Consider the following 19,143-nt stretch of genomic DNA (forward strand, 5'->3'; position numbering starts at 1 on the left):
AGAAATAACGGACCACAGGATTCTTTAATTCTGTCCATTATAAAACAATGCAGCCCAGATTCAGCACCCGGGAACGTTTCTGTGCGCTGCACCAGGCTTTGGTGACGCGGCGTGTGACGACCAGTGACTTACCGCTTCGTTTTCTCTCTGAACATCGGTCACCTTCTGCATTCCTGCACCACGCCTCCTCCTCACTCTCTCCAGACCCGTCGGGGAATTGAGCCCGTCAGTTTGGCGGCGACAGAAGTCACGGCCAGAGAGGGACGAGGTCCCCGCGGCTCGGCAGGGCCCGAGCCGGGCGCCGGGCTCCCAGCAGGTGGCGGCCGGTGGCAGCCAAAGGCTGCGGGAGCGGAGCGGGATCAGGCTGGACACCGGACACCGGCTGCAGCACCGCGGAACCGCGCCCGGCCACACCTCCCTTGGAAGTTTAATAACTTCAGTTTTCAGTTGTTATGACACAAAATAATTGCTGACAGCCATGGGAGAAGAATTTCCTTAGGTCAATTGCTACGAATCTGTAAAACCTGTCCTCTAGTGGTGGTTATTCTCAGTACAACCTACCTTTCTTCCAATGCACTAATTGCTTAGCTGTGGATTCAGAGTGAAGAATCCCTTACTTAAAAAAATTCAGCGTCACTCACGAGAGTGGAACACGCTCATGCTCAGCCTTACTGCCTGGAGTTGGGATTCAGCAGCAGTCGTGTTGAGTAGGCACAGTGCAAGAGCAAACAAACATTTGCACTGCAGGAGAGAGAGAAGTTTTAACACCACTTTCAAAAGTGGCAGTAGGGAGTTTTGCCCCTACTTGGCCATCCTTCCCACCGAGAAACAGCTTCTTTCAGATCTGGTGTTTTGCTTATGCAGCTACACATGGACATTTCAGTCTTAAAGTGAAGAAGGTAGAGCTTGCAATTCCCACACTCCCACCTCTGAATAATCCTGACTTCAACAGATGTAAAAATTGCTTCCTTCTCCTATAGCTGCCATTTGCAGACACCACAAACATGTAGTGTTGTCTTGTAGTTAACAACCATGAGCTACCACCCCAGCAGTGGCTTGAGGTAGGTGCTTAAATAATTTATTTCCATCTCGTGAGCACATGCTATTTTCTTTACTTTACTTACATGACTAAAAACACGATGCTCCTCTGCCTTGTGACTCAGAACAGTCAACCAGGTAGGGGCCAGCAGAGACTGGGCCTTGCTCTTTAGTGGGAGCAGTGAGCTGGGCCTGACCTGGAACAGGTCACCTCATCACAGATGGAGAGGGCTATTTGCTAAGCTGCTCCAACTGAAAAATAACATTTTTTATTTCCCCAGCAGGACTAGATTCCAGCTACAATTCAGCACAAGGCACCTCCTCTAATGAAGTTGTCTTACCTCTGTTTCTATAGACCTTTTCTAACCTCCAGTCCCTATGCTCCTTCAAGCACAGAAGATGCCAGGTATACAGAGGTAAGGAGAATTTGCACAGCTGTAAGATGTTCTTGCTGCACTTCCAAGTCTATTCTGAAAGAAAAATGCACTCTTAGAAAGCACATTTAGCTTTTAACAGCATAAGTATAACTTAAAATGGCACAGCTTGCAATACTGAACACTTCACTAATCAGGAACAGCACAAGGTAATTAATGCCTCCACTACACACTGGAACCCCTTGGGAAAGCCCCAGCTGGGCTCCAGGGCAGGGTCTGAGCCATGCTGGAAGGGACGGGTGTGAGGCGGCTGCACGGCCCTGCTCAGACCCAGCATCTTCAGAGGGTGTGCACGGCCCTGCTCAGACCCAGCACCCTCAGCACTGTTCCCACAGCTCCTGCTGGGCTGCACCCCAGCAAACCCACGAAGCTGCTCTGCTGACTCCAGTGCTCTGCAGGGCTGGAACCCATCTGTCAGCCAGGTCGCTCCACAGGTGGGCAAGGCCCTCTGAATTCATCCCAGCTTTCTTGAATTTGCTGGATGATGAACATGGAAGCTCAGCTGTACCTGTATCCTAACGCTTATTGGAAGTCTTAATTTGTTCTTTATACTAGGCAACATTTGTACAGATGTAACAGACAGTGTCAAAACACCTGGCTTTTATTTTCCTATCCTTTCTGAATCAGGTTAAGCTGTAAACAATTTATTTTTCAATCAAATACTGCCAGCTAGAATTACTCCATTCATGCATCACTGAAAACAAAAAGGGTATTTTACCTTAAGTATAGATTTTTCATTTTAAACCATGTCACTTTATACAGAAACCAATATCTAGATTCAATGCACCCTGATTAGTTATGTAAACAGATAACCCCCCCAAAAAAACCCACACTGACAGAATGAATAAGTTGGTTCCTTCATAGAATGGAAATTAAAATCTCTCCTGACTTGAGGTTAATGTGGTCAGGAATACAGAGTGTGGCACATAAATCCATCTCGGAGGTGTATAAATTGCACTGTATCTGAATTAACAAAGTTATGCATAATTAAATGCACAGTTTAAATTCATGCTAGAAAGCATTTATCAATATGAAGTGACAGCCGACTGGCAACCATAACAGTTAGGCTCCACGCCATCATTTATGGCATTATAGATAACTATTACTTATGGCATACTTTAAAACCCTGAAGGATTGTGTTACTTGAAACATTCTCCAGGCAGTCATTTGGTTTGAAACATTGGGAGAAAGACTAAAGAGCTCACCATCTTATACCAACTATGGTACCTTTAACTTACATGAAGCAAATCAGATATGATGTGTATTTCACTGCAACAAAGTTGCTTAATGCCTTTTCTCCAACAGTAGGATTGTGGTAAATATTTCTGCCCTCAGATACCACTGTCCGGGTGGCTTTCCCTTTTCCGAAGTCTGGGTAACTACACTGAGCCCTCTTCCTGGGTTTTAGCTATCCATCAGTCCTTTCAGTATATCGTCGGAGAGTTCCAGTAGCGGGAGTTCAGGGGACGGGATGTCCAGGGGAGGAAGATTGGGGATTGGAATGTCCTTTGCCTTCCCAGCAGCTGTTGCAAACTTCTGCCAAGTTGCCGCTGAAGAAGCAGATTCCGAGTGCTGCTGCAGACCCCACAACTCTGACTTCTCGACAAAGTCAGTGTCTACATCCAACTCCTTGTCTACTGGAGATTTTTGGAGTCTAGCTCTTTCTGCTTTTAACTGCTTATTCTCTCTCCTTAATCTCTCGTTTTCAGCTACAAGAGATTCTATGAGCTGCTTCAAATCTGCAATTTTGGTTGCCTGCTCTTCTATTATTGTTTTGTCATCTTTTGGCGCTTTACTCCCAATACATGCTTCCACTGGCTCCTTTTTTTTCTGAAGCAGAAATAAAAGAGTATCTGGGTCCCTGTCAAAGACACCCCGAATATCCTGTGAATGTTTCTCTGTGGAAGAGCTATATTTCTGAGCAACAGGAACCAGTACATTTTGATCATCAGAGTCTTCAGCAGATGGCTTGTAAGAAGTCTGAAGGTGTGCAACTGCTTCCTTGTCAGCACTCTGCTGGGCTTTCAGCTTTTCCTCCCTCTTTGCCCTTTTCCACCTCTCCTGGATGAGCAGTAACTGTTTCATATGACTATCCCTTTGTAATTCCAGTGATAGCTGAGCCTGAGTAAGAATAAGATTAAACAATTTAGTTGGTGATCCCCAACCCCACCGAAACATTCACACACACTGAACTACATGTGTGTAAATATTTACATAAACAGCATCACCACATGCCCGAGGGGGGGAGCTTTTGTTATTCAGACATTAAATCCAACAGGAAGTGCTCTCTGCTTGTACAGTGCAACAGATTCAGATATGTCAAATTTAGCATAACTACTGGTCTTTTTGTTTGTATAACCACTGACCAGGCTACAATACCTCTGGGCAGAGGCACCTGGAGTTTAACTGACTTATAACCAACACCAAGAATGAAGAGATTCACTTGGCATTTCACAGCCGCACTCTGGCTTAACAATGCTAACTTTTTTATGGTTCTATGATAGTATCTGTGTAGACATATCAATAACACCCAAAATGAAGCAGCAAATTGCTCCAAGGCCACGCATGGTCCCAAATGATTCTGCCATATTTAATGAAGGAAGTGGCACAGCAGTTATTAACCCACCCAGGGGAATGACCATTTTTCTACAAGAATGACCCATTGGAGCAAAAACAGATGTCTGATCTCCAAGGGTTATTTGATTTCATAATACTGGCTGAATTCAAAGCCTGCTGGTAAAGAAATCCTGAGCAGACTACACTAATAAATATTTACAGATAAACTTGTGCAATGAATAAAAAAAACGTGTCAGGGCTGTTGTTCTAGAGATGCTCCACATAAACTTGGAAAAACTCTCTACGAAGATCAGTGTTACCACACTTGCGAAATTCCTGGTGCAGTTGCCAAGGATTCAGAAAATTTTGCAGAGGCTAATGCCCAGGAGGGGTGTGATCAGACACAATGGGACACATGGGCACACCACTGGGCTGTGGCTGGTTCTGGCATCTGCCACGCTCTGGTCTCACCTGCTCCGACTGGGTCAGCTTCATCGCATCTGTAAGATACCCTGCGGGACAGAACATCCATCAGCACTTATGGCACAGCTGAAAAACCTGCATGCTTCAGAAAAGCTAACAAAAGCCTTCAGACATGTGTGCTCAATCCCCACATAAGGGCAGCAGTCTAGAGGAAAAGTATTTACCAAGTTACAGTGGCTGGAAACACCTGATGTTTTTCAGAAGTCTGAAAAAAATTACTCTAAGACTTTGTAATGCACACTACACCCTTCCCATGGTATCCTGTTGGCTTGGGTCACTCCAGTTTGTTTTTAGAACAACAGCAATTTCCAGAAAGACTTTGAGCATATCTTACTAGTGCTGAAAATGACAATGTATGAGAAATTCTCAACCAAATTTAGAATGATGCAAGACAATGGCATAGAACCACCAGACAAAGAAAAGCAAAAAATATCCAGTGTATTTTTGGGTTTTGTCTTGGCATATGAAGTGAAAGGAAACAAAAAGTGTGCATTTTAGAATGTAAGTGCAATCCTTCATCACTCTGAGTATTCATAAATACCAAAGAAACTATTAGTTTCTCACTTTATGGGGTCTTCTCGTATTTCTGAATGGAGTGGCAATGCCGGGTATCTAGGTTACCGTGTTCAGAGCAGCCACTTACTTTGTCTCCACACAAGCCCTGTCACTGAAAATGTCCTACTTGTTGCACCAGTTCAGACCTGCTCTCTTCTTCTGCCAACTAGATGCACGCTGTCAGAGAGCTGAGGGACTCCAACACAAAAAATTAAGCAGGACTATTTAAATGGACAGGTAAATGCACAAGATCTCACGGGGAGAGGTTGTCCCTGCAGTGTTGAGGTCTGTGATGCAATCTGCTGTTTTGCTTGAGTTCTGGGGAGCTCATCACCTGTTCCTAGCTGCCTTTATGCAGACATTAGGAAAGGGAAGTTTTGTAAGCAAACATTTGTCCTTTACAAACAGAGTAACCTTTACCACTGTGACCTTGCCTATGAAAGCAATAAAGAAAATGTAAAGTATACAGTGAAACTGGCTTAGAGCAGGTACATAACTTCAGTCTGTGCATATCACAAGGCATTGGCTTCATCCTCAGTCAAGAACAGCCTTCACAGTGATAATCACCCCCAATCTCAACAACTTTGGAAATGTCTGACTTCAGCTGCTCATATAAGTAAAAAAGTTTTCAAAAGGGTTCTTGATCTGGACTGAAAAACAAACTCACATTTTAAAAATAAAATTTTTGCAAGTAACTAGACATTGTACTTACAGCAGGACCATTGAGGCCAACTCCTGGTCCTGTGCAGGACACCCTAAAAACCCCATGTGCCCCAGAGCGTTGTCCAAACACTTCTTGTACTCAAGACAGGCTTGATGCATGCAAATCTAGAAACTGATTTTAAGAGCTGAAATGTGAGAAACAACCTACTCACCAGCAGCTTTTTTGTGACAAGAAATTGCTTCTTCGTACTTCCCTGCTGCCAACAAGCGGTCTGCTTTTCTGCTTTGCTGGTGAGCCTTAAAATTAAGAAAAGAACATTACATCAATGAGGGCTAATGGACAAATAGTTATACCTGTCTTAAAAGTAACCAGTACATCTGAAAATCCTGCATTGATTCCAGTTCTCAGGCTTTTAGGCTCAGATCTTCACTCCCTTCCAAGCTTTGTAATTGAACTTTTTCAATACTACCTTACAAGAGTCTGTTCTGGTAAGAACTGAAGTTTGTTAATGCAGCAAAACTGGTGGGTACACAATAAAATACTTTTGAAGCTGTTCCTCAGAAAGCACATGTTCTTTCTAGGCAGGTACTTACCATAGTGATGTAAAAAGAACATTAGGCCAAAAGAGGTTATGAGAAGTTTTAAGTATTTTGGACCAATTTGCCTGGCAGAATGCAAGATATTTGAATTGTTGTATTCCATCTTATAGCTGATTTGACATTTTCTGCTGCCCCATGCCCAAGACATTTTGCCTCTTGGGTAAATAACTTTATTCTTTTTGTTTGCAGCTTACACCAATTAATGGTAGCAGCACAGCCATAGTAAAAAGCATCCAAGTCACGTTGTTGCTGTACAACAGTTAAATCTATACTAGTATTTGTAAACCACTAATGTAAACCACCAACACAGACTAAGGTTGCTGCTGAAAGCAAGCATTCGATGCAAATATTTGCATATGCTCAGTGAGAAACTATTGCATAACCAGCACTGCAACATTCATGAAAGCAAGTGTTTTTTGTCATTACTACAAGACATGCATTTTGTGGCCTTTCCTCCAAGACAAGCTGTGTAATGTGAAAGGCTACAAGCACTTGCTGGTGAGACTGTCACTTACATTGCCCAGGAGTGCCTTACTACATGTTGAGCTTGAAGTAAACAGACATCAGGCACTGATACTTATATGGTACTCATATTAACATCCATTTAAAACACAAGTCCCAAAATGCAGGTCAGTTTGTCATTTTTGTCTGCCAGGTGGAGTTGTGCTCTACAGTGTTATAGTAAGTTCAGTGTTCTGCCAGAATCTTAACAGCTCTGACACCACAGAAGAGAATGACTTGTACAGAAAACACCTGTTTGGGCAACAGCTGCCATTAAGCAATCCCTGGCAGTTACATCACTCCACGAAGATATTTGGCTTTCCTAAAATTGATTTCATATGCTAATAGGGTATGTTCTTGAAAAACCTAAAACACAACTCCTTGATTCTTCACAATAAGTATTCTTTGTTATATTTTTCTTCCTCATCTTCACTGAATCCTCAGAGCATTGTCTGCATTTCCCATTTCTTCTACCCTGAGGTTAAATAATCTTAGAAGAGGAAGAGTTTTTCTATTGGAAAATCATTTGCTTTATGGTCTTTTTCTATGGACTCCTACAAATGACATATGCCAGAAAGATAACTTATTTCTCATTGATAAGTACAAACAGTATCAGCACAGATAGAGTCATGTCCTTGGTTATTCCTGGCAGCTTGTCCCATTACAAATTAGCTATGTCATGGACATAAAAACACCTGAGCTAGTTTTTTGCAAAAGAATTTTCCAGTAAATTAGTACTGATACAGCTGCTTCTGCAAACTGCATGGGCAGGTGTTAAAAAAAAAAAAAAAAACAGAGAAAGAGCAAACAGAATAGCCAGAGACAGAAGAGATAAGAAAGCAATTCAACAACTCAGAGGACAAGTTCCATTTAATAGTTTCTATATATAAGAATTTGAGTCCCATTGTTTTCAAAGATTATTCATGTATGTTCAAAACAGCTGGAGTATGATCTTACTCAAATCACTTAAGCACATGCAGAACATCTGAGGACATTCAGTTCTTATTTGTTTGAGCAATTAAATTATTTCCATTCTCAATTAACTTCCAGTGAAGCTGAAAGGAGTCTGAAGAAGTTGGGCTTAACTGTGAATAAAATTAGGGAAACAACACTGCATAGATGCTGGCAAAACCAAAACCTAGGGTCCTCTGATGACAAGGTCACAATGCCTTTCTTGCCCTTACAGCAAAATATATATGTCACCCCATCTTACTCTGATGCAACAAATTTCCCAATGGAAACAACAGGAGCCACACCAGAAAAATATCAGTTTTAAGCACAGCCCTGTGTGAGAAAACTAGCTGTTTTGAAGTCATGGGCAAGGAATTCCTATTTTTCTATCTTTTCCTGACAGGCTGACAAGAAAACACTTGCTCATTCATTCTAACCCGAGTTTGTTCCAATTCACTGATTGTGGAAGGACCAAGGAATTTCTCCCACTTTCATGGTAGCTTATTTATCAACAAACAATTTGAAGAAATTAGCAGTGCTGTTTCCTAGCAGCAAGGGATAAAGCTGCAACAGAAGTAGATGCTTACTAACCATTATCATGGATGAGCTTCTACATCTTGTCTACTTTGACAGTCTATTCTTAGTGCTCAGTCACACTCAGTCATGCAGCTTCCAACCACTGTTAGCATATCTGTTTTGAACTCAGAGTGGTCTGTATCCCATTATAAAACTGGCAATGGAAGAACTGGTCCTCTGTCATAAAGAGAAGATTACCCTCAAGTTTATCCCTGGTCTGATGTCATGCTAGAGGAAAGTATTTACACAACAGCTCCACAGCTGTAATGCTGGTTCCCAGCAGATTCAAGCAGGATTGCTTTGACTTTGGTCTTGCTGCTGTGATTACAGAAACACCTGCTGCTTGACTGTGGTGGGTTTATAGATCTGATTTCTCTTTCCTCTTCCATTTGCAGAACTGAAAATTAATGTAGAATGGAGTGTAAGAATAATTATAGTTTATTAACAAGCTATAGAACTGAGAAGGGGAAGCAGGTTGACAACTACTCTCAGATGTCCCTCCCAATCCTGATGAGCAGGAATTCCCAGCAGGCAAATGGAACTTGTGTAACAACTTGATTTGTAAGAGGAAGCAGGTGTGAGTAAAGGATGACCAAGCTAAAAGGTTTCCTCACCTTGCTCCAATGTATTTGGTACTTGAGAGATTTGTGTAAGCCTTGCTGTATGACTTGAAGCACTCTGGACTAACTGCAGAAGGTAAGGCAGATGTTTTCCCACACACTTTCTAAATGTAGTTGAGATACTGAGAAGATGACACTTGCTTTAGTAAGTTTGTACTGCTATTCTAGAGAAGTGTTCTTATTTGATCTTTCCACCTGACTAGCCCAAATCATTGCCTATGTAATCTCTGAATAGCAGAATAAACCCCAATCAAACCTCTAGAACAGCAATGAGAGTCTCCTCTTTACCTGCAGTTTGCTTTAACCAAAACTTAACACTCCACTTGGTTGGGTTTTTTTTCCCCCACTGTAGCCTGGATAATGATGTGACTGTAGGCTGTGAGAAATGAGGCCATAAGGCCCACTTGCCAGATTTATTACTGCTCCCCCAAAGGGAAAAATAACAATGTTTTCTTTCTAGATACAGCATACTGTTACAGCTTAAAGGACTACCACAGTATGATTCTGGCTGAGGTTGCAGGGGTAAGGAGGAAAAGCTGCTACTCTTCCCATACAATTCTAGTTGATGGCTAGCTATTGTGGAAAGGAGTGTAACAGGGAAAAAGCCCATTTGATTCAACAGTATTTTTAAAAGGCAGATGTAGCAGTACTCATTTGCAAATACAGCAGGCCTCCTATCCTCTCCTAAGAGCAGTCTTTTGCAACAGTGGTCTGTAGCTGAGACAAGCATGTTTTGTTTTTTCTCTGTTCCACTAATGGGAACAGCTCTTCACTGGACAAAGCCTTGCATAAGATGTTAAGCTTACGGCCTTCTTTGTATATCATAAAGGACTCACTAGAAAATGGTATATTTTAATGGGATTATGGAGCACAGACTACAGCACTTGACTCAAAATGACAAAGACAGGAAGAACCCAGCTGCTAAAATAATGGGGCCTGATGAAACTGCAAAGAAGTTTCTGTTTGTGAGTGTTTTAAGTGAAACCACTATTTGATGCTGCTATCATCTATTTTATGTTATGGACTGTGCATACCAGTTATTCTTGCCAGAAAAGATTAATACCTGTGCTCTCCTACTGCTGAAAACAAGGAGGAAGCATTTTCTTTGAGAGTCGAGGTATCTATTTTAGGATTTGTTTCCTTAAGGGATATAGGTCTGATTTCTATTTTGAACAGTCCAAGTGCACACTGCACTGCTGCTCTGTAGTGCTAAGTGTTTTTCCATGTGGGTGTTTACAGCAGCACCCACAAAGGGTGGGACAAGGTGGTGCACCATAGTTCTTCCCACCCCACACACACTCTGTCAGAGGCTACACAGACAGAAGCCTCTTGCAAACCCATTCTCACCAGGAAATGGTGAATTTAGAAAGGTTCCAATGTGTATGTCTTCATATGCAGCAAAACAGCATAACAAAGAGAGAATACAAGTACAAAGCTTCATGTGAGAGGTCCAAGAATAAACAAAGGCTATCCATTTATTAAAAAAAGTGCAACCTTGATCAGGGTGGCAATGGAAGTGCTTGTATTTCCTGGCAGTTGCACTAAAAGTAAAAATAATAGCGTTGTACTGTAATTTATGCTAAATAATGAGAACATATTTGCAGTAAAACTGAAGAAATGGTAATGCTGTAGCTTTACCAAAGAGAAGCAAGCCTCCATTTTTAAATACCTGTACTCTGTAGAGAAAGATGACTAAAGATCAACCAAAAAATGGCAGCAGCCATTGTGGCTGTTCAACCAAGACCACATGTTAGCTCAATTTTCTGTTTTTGAAAGCTTGTAGCAAGGTTGACAGAACAATGACTCAACTGTGTAAATTACAGGTTAGTGTTCCTATAGAGCAAAGCAAGGATGTGACACTATCATGAGACTATTAATGTTGAGAATACAGACTCCTCACTCACTTTAATTGAATTGCAAAGATGTTAAAGTTCAACTTGCATGTAAGCAATAGTATTAGACTTTAAATATATGGGCAGACAAGCAACCAGTTGTTTAGGCAACCCCCATTAATTGACTGAATAGCCCTAATTGACTACGTGTGAGTTCCCAACATATTCCAAGTTTCAGATAAAATGGTTAGTCTGAGTTCCTCACCATGCAAATGCAATTAAAGATCTGGAACAAATCCAACTTGCACTCATACTGCTCAGGTTAGGTGGAGTCTTCAAAACACCACACAGGCAGAGCTGCAGCCCTTTCCCTGATCAGCTGCACCTTCATTAAGATGTGGTATCCTTTTACCTACTGCATAGCCAAATCAAGCTCATTCAGTTCCTTTTCATCCATTTAGTATGATAAAAGCACTAAATGCTTCAACTTGTTTCTCAGAGCCATTTTCAGACTCACTGAATGAATCAGGTTGGAAAAGACAGTGACATAGAGTTCAGCCTGTGACTGAACACCACTGTGTCAACTAGACCATAGCACCGAGGCTATCAAAAGCTTTGTCTAGTCTCTCCTTATCCAGGGACTGTGACTCCACTGCCTCCCCCAGGCATTTGTGTGCCTACAGTTCTCAGCTGCCTTTGCAATGCTCTTCTTGTCCCCATATATATAACGTGTCACAACTGGTGCTACACCAGTCTTGCTAACTGGAGGTTATAAGCTAAGTGAGAACAGTTCCACTGCCCTGATAAACAACACCAGTCTAGGCTTCTGTATGTAGCCCTAAACCACAAGGCTCAAGCTGCTCCAGCAACTGAGCTATCTCTCAATAGGAGCATCTGAACCATTACAACAAACTGTCCAGTAAACAAGCTCCCAAGAGCCACAGTTTCAAAACAAGTGGGGCAGAAAGGCTTCAGCTGTGCCTTCAGTCTGTCTCACCAGGCTCCTCTGAGATGGCTTCATTTGGGTCTTTAAACTGCAGGTCATGCTTACTCAGAGCTGAACTCTGTGGCCTGATGACAGGCATGTATGTAATGCTAGTCTGACACAACAGAAAGGCACTGCTGGTAGGTACCCAAACAGCACAAGTACAGTGAGGAAATAATACCTGGCAACCACCCATCACTTAGCTAATTATCTTCTTAACTGGGAAGCTTTTGCAAGTTGCTTTATGTGCCACAAGGAATAGTTTTGTGTTGTGCTTTTACAGCAGTTATATGCCTGCACACAACATTGTTGAGCTTTTCCAAGGTGGCTATTAAGCTATTACTGATCTGGCTGCTCAGCTGAGTAGCTGATGCACCTCCAGTCACTTTACTAAGATATGGTGCTGTCTCTGTGGATTCACACCCTTCAGTTCACCCACCACCGTGGTAAAAACAGACTTTGTGTTAGGCATGTCTATCTAGTGATACTTCCCCTTTTCTTACCTTACAAGTTTGTTCTCTCTAATTTGAGTTCAGAATTGAGCGCATTGCCCTTTTTTGGTTTCATTTTACACTGGAAGATCAAATATAGCAACTGTCAGGTTAAGATTGGAAAAAAAAATTCAAGAAAACAAATGGGGTTTCATGGATTTTTCTGTAGATTAACATAATACTCCTGGTTTTCCAATGAAAGTAACAGAAGTGCAACAGGCATTAAGTCTCAAACACATCAGCAAGTGTGGTTTTCTATTTTCTCCTCTTTCACTTCCATATCATATATTGATTATGCTTGTCTTTTGCCTTTGTGTGAATGCAGTATTACCTTACTTTGAAATAATTTGTTAAAGTAAACCACTGACTGGCTGGCACTGGAATGGTTGCTACCAATGGCTAGCAGCATTAATATTAAAAGCTTTCATTATATAAGATTCTTGGAACACACATTTTGGGCTATTCTCACTCCAGCTATTGGTCTATGCTTTCTGGTTTTCACTTAAACAGCAGCTCTTCAAGCTGGGTCCTTTATGCTTCAAGAAACTTAGAGGTGATAGATATTCACCAGATCTTGGACTGCATTTTACTACAAACCATACAAAAACTACTACCTTGCAGGAAGAATACAAGGTACAGGTCGTATGGCTCCTTAGCTACAGGACAATACTGAGTTGTTAAAGTAGAATCTGCAGAATTATGAAGTCCTGGGTGTCAAATTCTGTTTAAGGAGCAATCTCTAGTCTCTTCCTGAGGTTAATACTACCTGCCTCACTTTTACTGTGTTACTTTCAAGCTTCTGACAGTCAGTAGCATGTGGTTGTGCTTCTTGACTTGTAACTTTTGCTCCTACACCCAAGGCTAAAATTATGTCTGGATGTGGGATCAAAATTCTTTGCCTAAATCAGATGGCAGTAGGAATTGCCCCTACGGTAAGCAGCACAGAGAATCCTCTCAAGATCCTCTATAAAACCATGCAGTCTTCATAGAAGACTTCTCTTCATGCTTTTACAGTGTAAGTTTTAAGTTGTGAAAAGAACATTGAGATGTTTTTGGGTCTGCATAGTGTGTGAAATAAGTAATCAGCTGGGCTAGGTACCTGGTGGTTGCCTGCTGGTACAGGGACTGCACTTAGTCCATGCTGGTTTTAAGTTCCATGGCATAACCTAAAAATTTTGTGAGGTTGAAGAAGACTCAGTTCCATCAAGATAAAATATTATTTTAGGGAAATGTATCTTTCAGAAATTTCAGGAAATGAGTGTAACTGAGGAGAATAAAAGATAAGGCATTAAAGTGTAAGGGGGGGGGGGTGTGTGTAGTATTTTTGGGGTTTTTTTTTTTGTTTAGATTTGTTTTTTGGGTTAAGTTTTTGGGGGGGTTGAGGTCAGATCAACTGGCCAGGAAAATAAGGACTGTATCCATGTTTTTCAGTAACCGAGACTAGATGCTCCAATTCAAAATTAATGAACAATTTTTACAAGACAAAGCAAGATGTGGTAAATTCTAATGAAAAGCCTTAACTGATAAAAAATCAGTTTTGTGAAAAATTGGCAAGCCATGATATAGTGGAAGAGGGAAAGTATCTTGTATTTAAGCTGTTGATAGCAATTAAATGATTACTAATGACTACTGTACCAAAAATCACTTTGTAGTTTAGGTGTTGACTGATTTGGTAGCTTTGGTTGGTTTTCTTTTTTTTTTTTTTTTTTTTTTTTTTTTTTTTTTTTTTTTTGTTGGTAGCTTTATTTTTCTCATTGGTATCTTTGGGAAAAGTTGTGCTTTTCCAATTCACAGGAACTAGATTTAGGTAAGAGAAGAAATTTATGGGAAAAGAGAGTGCAATAGGTAACACCGAATAGTATCAAAAACTTAAATGAACATTCCTGTTTTGGAGGTTGGCACCTTCCCTGAATGTTGTTGTCAATATGAAGCTCCACAGCAGAGAGGGGCCATGAACAGAAGAGCCTTGCAAAACTTTAGTTACTCCTTCCTGTTCATGTCCTTGTAAAAATGTAAGCATGTTCTAAGCATGATACTATACCCATTCAACCCTCTTATCATGAGGAGTTTCCATGGTGGTTGATACAATGTGAATGGACGTGTCACTTTTCTGTATATGATAATCCATGACTATATTATACAGCAGTTTCAAGAAAAGTTTTTTTTGTCTTTCAGGATACTCTCAGGCAGTAGGAACATATTCACAGGAAAATTCATAATTTTGTGTACAAAAGTGTGTAAAGCAACTCTTTTTCCTGTATCATCCATTACACAGAGGTGTCTTGACATTATTGTCAGCCTGGAGCTAGACAGGCATGGTAACTGCACGCTTGTACTGTGGTCACAAGATCATAAACCAGGCTTTAGTCACAGTCATGTCACCCCTACAATCCTAAGTGGTCTCAGTAAGAAACACTACTGACTGGTGATATTGCTAAAAAAGTTGCTACTTTCAGACATTTACTAGTGAATATACACTTAAAATTTTCTCTTTAGAATCTTATGCACTAGACCTACTTTTTAAAAAGGCTTTTACAATGTCTGTGAAATATAGCTATAGTTTAGCCTTCCTGTATTACCATGTTGTAAGTTTGTCTGTTTTTAACCTCATGATATCAACGGGTTACAAGAGTTTCTTCCTGTTCCTTATTTCAATTTGTCTTTCAGTAGACAGAGTAAAAATTGAGATAGTGTGATGCTAATGTGCCCAGAGTGGTTTTGCAGCATTGCACAACCTACAGATCTAAATAGACCATCCTCCTACTACACTGTCAGCCTGAATTCCATAGGTGGTCTGCAATGACAGTTGTAGAAGTTTTTCTGAAACTAGGGACAGTAACCCAGAAATACCTGACTGACCCTGTAGGCAAGGATTTGTCAGGGCTGATGCCATCCTGGCATAAGTAAGCTTTGATTAAAACCTGAACTGACACAAGTCTCTGAGGTTTGCATGGCCATGTCTGAACAATTCCTGGATCAAACTCCGTCCTGGAAGCCATACAGCTGTATTCTCAGTGTGCTGCCTCTGGTTAACTGGACTGTTGGACCAAAGCTTGTTTTCTAAGGGAATGCTCTTGTGTATCACCACATACCCAAGATACAGCTTTGGTAAAATCCACAAGGCAGCAGAGAATTAGCTCTTCTTGACCTAGATCTTGTCTATGGGACAGAGACCCACAGACCTGCCAATTCAGACCGTTTAACATCTGATCAGCTTTTGTGAAGAAGCATTTTTTAGACCACCCGTGTTTCAGTTCAGGTTCCTCAGAAATGTAGTTTAAGCAGAGCAATTACTGATTTAAGGCTTTAAAACATTTCTGAAATTAAAGGGAGCACTTAGCCAGTAGTGGGCCCTGACAAGCCTTTAAAAGCCTTGAAACGCTCATGGATATATGGCCTGTGCCATCCAGACCTTTCCTCCAGACGCCTCCTTCCTGAACTTCCTTGTCCCTCGCTTTTGCAGCGCTGTGTCCCCACGCACCCCTCCAACCTAGGCAAGCCGCGACATGCAGCCCTGGGCGCTCCCGGGCACGGGGCAGCGCTGTCCTCGGCGGGACCGCGGCGAGAGCCCCGGAGCCGCCTCCGGCCCGGCACGACCGCTGGGCCCCGCTCCCGTCCGGGCAGGGCCTGACAAGAGACCTGAACAGGTGTCTGGGGCGGGGAGGGGGGGAAAGAAGGGCGATAAGGTTCAGGTTGCGCCTCTCCGGCTGGTTACCTGGGGGTAGGAGCCGAGCGCTGTCACCCTCTCCCCGCCGTCTCCCCTCTGCCCGCGGATCGAGCAGCGGCGGCACCGGCTGACCCGACGCGCCCCCTCCCTCCCCTTCCACTCCCCGCGCTCACCAGGTTGAGGGGCCCCTCCATCACTTCCATGGGCGGCGGGGGCTGCGGGCACATGGGCGAGGGACGCTCGCCGGTGCCCCCGGCGCGTCCCGGCCGCAGCGCGGGCTGTAAACACGGCGGCGGCTTCCGCCCTGCCCGCGAGAGCCGGGCGTCGTCTCGCGAGACTACGGAACCGCGTCGCCGGGGCAACGGGAGCCGCGCGCGCCTCCGGCCCTGAGGGCGGAACGGGGAGCGCGTGGGAAAGTCGGGAGCAGAGGAGGATTTGCTCACCGTTCCCGAAAGGGTGTGCCGGTCACCGAGGCTGCAGAAAAAGAAAGGAAAACATCACCCTCCTTGCTTCTTGGAGGAGTTAAGCCTGAAAATGGTGTAGAAAAGAAGAAGAGATAAGGAAATCTTGGAATCATGGGGTATGCTGAGTTGGAAGGGACCCATCGGGATTATCGAATCCAATTCCTGGCCCTGCGCAGGACACCCTAAGAATCACACTATGTGCTCAAGAGCATTGTCCAAATGCTCCCCGAGCTCTGTCAGGCTTGGGGCCGTGCCCACTTCCCGGGGGAGCCTGTTCAGTGCCCGACCACCCTCTGTGGGGAGAACCTTTTCCTGACATCCAACCTCAACCTCTTCTAATTAACCTCCTGTTTTCTCGAGTCCTGTCAGTGGTCACGAGAGCGAATTGATGAAAGCCTGCTCCTGTTTCCTCTCATAAGGATGTTAGACCGCAATGAGGGCTTCCCTCAGGCTAAACAAACCGAGTAACCTCAGCTACTCCTTGGGCATTGCTGCTTATGGTCTTTATTTAAAGTTTCTCAACGCTAATGGTCGTTCTGTGAGGATGATTAGTCTTACAGAGATTTCTAATCCAAGTTTGTGGCCATGCATGCATGTTTACATCAACTTCAGTATAGCTTTTGACACTCTTCTGTAACATCACTGTATAGGAAGTGATGAAGTATGATCTGGATAAACGGACACAGAGATGGACCGAAAACTGGCTGAGCTGCCAGACTCAGAGGGCTTGCTTTCATTATGACCAGTGCCAGAATTCCACTGGTGTCCAGTGACTAGTGATGCACCCCAAGATATGCTACTGGGTCCAATATTATTTAATGCCTTCATTATCAGTATTATTTAATGTCTTGTGCCATCCTCCTGCACGGAAGACATTAAGTAATACTGATGATGAGCCTGCTGGGGCTTTGCTGAGGGGAAAAACAGGGTGTCAGTGGGGAAAAGTGCCCCCAGCATGGCCCATAGGGGTTCTTAGAGCAACACCAGGTAAATAAGTGCCTTCTGCAATGCAGCATGGAGAAGATGCAAAGAAACACACATGAAAATATGAATGTCTAGTCAAAACCTTGCCTAGGAGAAAGTGATATGGCTCTCAAAGAGTAAGAAATAGTTGTGTTCTAGTTGCATCATATTCTGTGCAGTATCAAGTCAGCATCCTGAGGTCTTTAATAAATGTCATGAGGATATAATTCAAAATAATGTCTGTAAGCCAATATAAGGCTGAAAATGGCATGCAAAATTTGTGTATAGTTGTACACAGATTCTAGAAGCCAGCTGCTATACTGTCAGTCTGAAACCTCTAAAGCTCTGCACCCAGTCACTGCCACACAGAAGCTTAAAAACTAGCATGAAGACCAGCACTGGGTGAGTTTAATATAAATACTTTAAAAAGAGAATTATCTTGCTCACTTTTTGGCTATATTCTTGCTGTTTTCTCTGAGTTCAAGTTACTGTGATAGCTCTTTCTTCTAGAGGGTACTCATTGATGGGAATAGAGCAAAATGTGAGGGTAGTAAAAAAGGCTATGCTACTAAATGCTGCTATCCTGTGGGAGGTCAAAAAACACTTTAAAAGTTCTAGGCAGAGGCTTAAGGGACAGATACTGAGGGCTGTGATGAGGGCTGAGTGGCATTCCTGTGGGGAAAAGTTCCCCAGTAAACATGAAACAGTAAAAGTGCAAGGGCTCATCATGGCTTTTCATTGCAGTATTGGAGTGCATGGAAACAGGTAACAATGGCAATGATACTAAAATTGCCATATCACCATGTACGTGCTAACATCACAGTAGTGTCAATTCTCCCACTTAACAAGTGATAGAATATGAGGAGATGGCCTCAAATTGTACCCTGAGAGGTTTAGATTTGATAGTAGGAAAAATTTATTCATTGAAAGGGCTGTCAGGCACTTGGTACAAGCTGCCCAGGGCAGTGATGGAATGGCTGTCCCTGGAAGTATTCAAAAAACTTGTAGATGTGGTACTTGGGGTTTAGTGGTGGACCTGGCAGTTTTAGGGTAATGCTTGGACTTGACTTTTCCAACCTCAATGATTCTGTGATTAATTATTCAAAATACACTGTCTTGAGAGGGACCAGTGAAGCAGGGCACTGAACATGGTAAGATTCATGGTCCACACAACTTTGTGCTTTGTGAAGACCAGAGAAGGGTTGTGTGTAGCTTTGTCAGGTGGAACAATGGATGGCATGAGTTCATGTAATAGTCTGAAAGGGGAAAGAAGGCAGGGGGGAAAAAAGGGCGAGAGAAAAGAAGGTAGGGCTGAAGGTGAGACATTCAGAAGATAAGAAGTGAAAAAGCTAATTAGCAGCAAGTTAGGAAAGTCCAGAGTTCCCTTTGTAGCTTTGATCCTCAGACACGAGTGGCATCTGTGGGTCTCTGAGGGAGCCCACATGGCCTCACATGCCATAGCTCTCAACTATGCCTGTGCTGTAGGGACTAGCTCTGCAACATGGGAATGCTGGGGGGAGTTTCCTTCTGACATACGTGGTTAGACAAGATAGTCTCTTCTGGCAACGAGTTTCCCAAAGACACCTTGCTAGTTCCCATTTTCATTTGCAAGAATTTATCTATCACTTGGTTTCATTAAATATCAGCAAGTCAGATCCCATGTAGTCCTGAGGGGTTTTGATCTAGAGCCCATTGATTGAATAGGAGACGGGTGAAGTTGTGCTGTAAAAGTTGTTAAAGGCATAGGTTGGCCTGGGTGAGGGA

General features: G+C 42.9%; 1 protein-coding gene across 2 annotated transcripts; it reads right to left on the bottom strand.

Moving 5' to 3' along the window:
• Positions 1–326: 326 nt before the first annotated feature.
• Positions 327–16,236, bottom strand: NRBF2 (nuclear receptor binding factor 2). Of its 2 annotated transcripts, XR_009933344.1 has the most exons (5): positions 16,126–16,236; positions 5,942–6,026; positions 4,500–4,540; positions 2,711–3,593; positions 327–1,508 (listed from the first exon to the last, which is right to left on the bottom strand). XR_009933344.1 is itself a non-coding variant. In XM_062496188.1 (4 exons), the coding sequence occupies exons 1-4, from the start codon at positions 16,177–16,179 to the stop codon at positions 2,877–2,879; spliced, it is 897 nt and encodes a 298-aa protein (XP_062352172.1). In that variant the 5' UTR covers positions 16,180–16,236; the 3' UTR covers positions 1,976–2,876. The 2 variants fall into 2 exon arrangements, 1 of the variants encoding a protein (XP_062352172.1); XM_062496188.1 differs by lacking the exon at positions 327–1,508 and having other exon boundaries at positions 1,976–3,593.
• Positions 16,237–19,143: the final 2,907 nt, after the last annotated feature.

Source organism: Cinclus cinclus, chromosome 7 (genome assembly GCF_963662255.1).
Source record: "Cinclus cinclus chromosome 7, bCinCin1.1, whole genome shotgun sequence".
In the NCBI taxonomy this organism is placed as follows: Eukaryota; Metazoa; Chordata; class Aves; order Passeriformes; family Cinclidae; genus Cinclus; species Cinclus cinclus.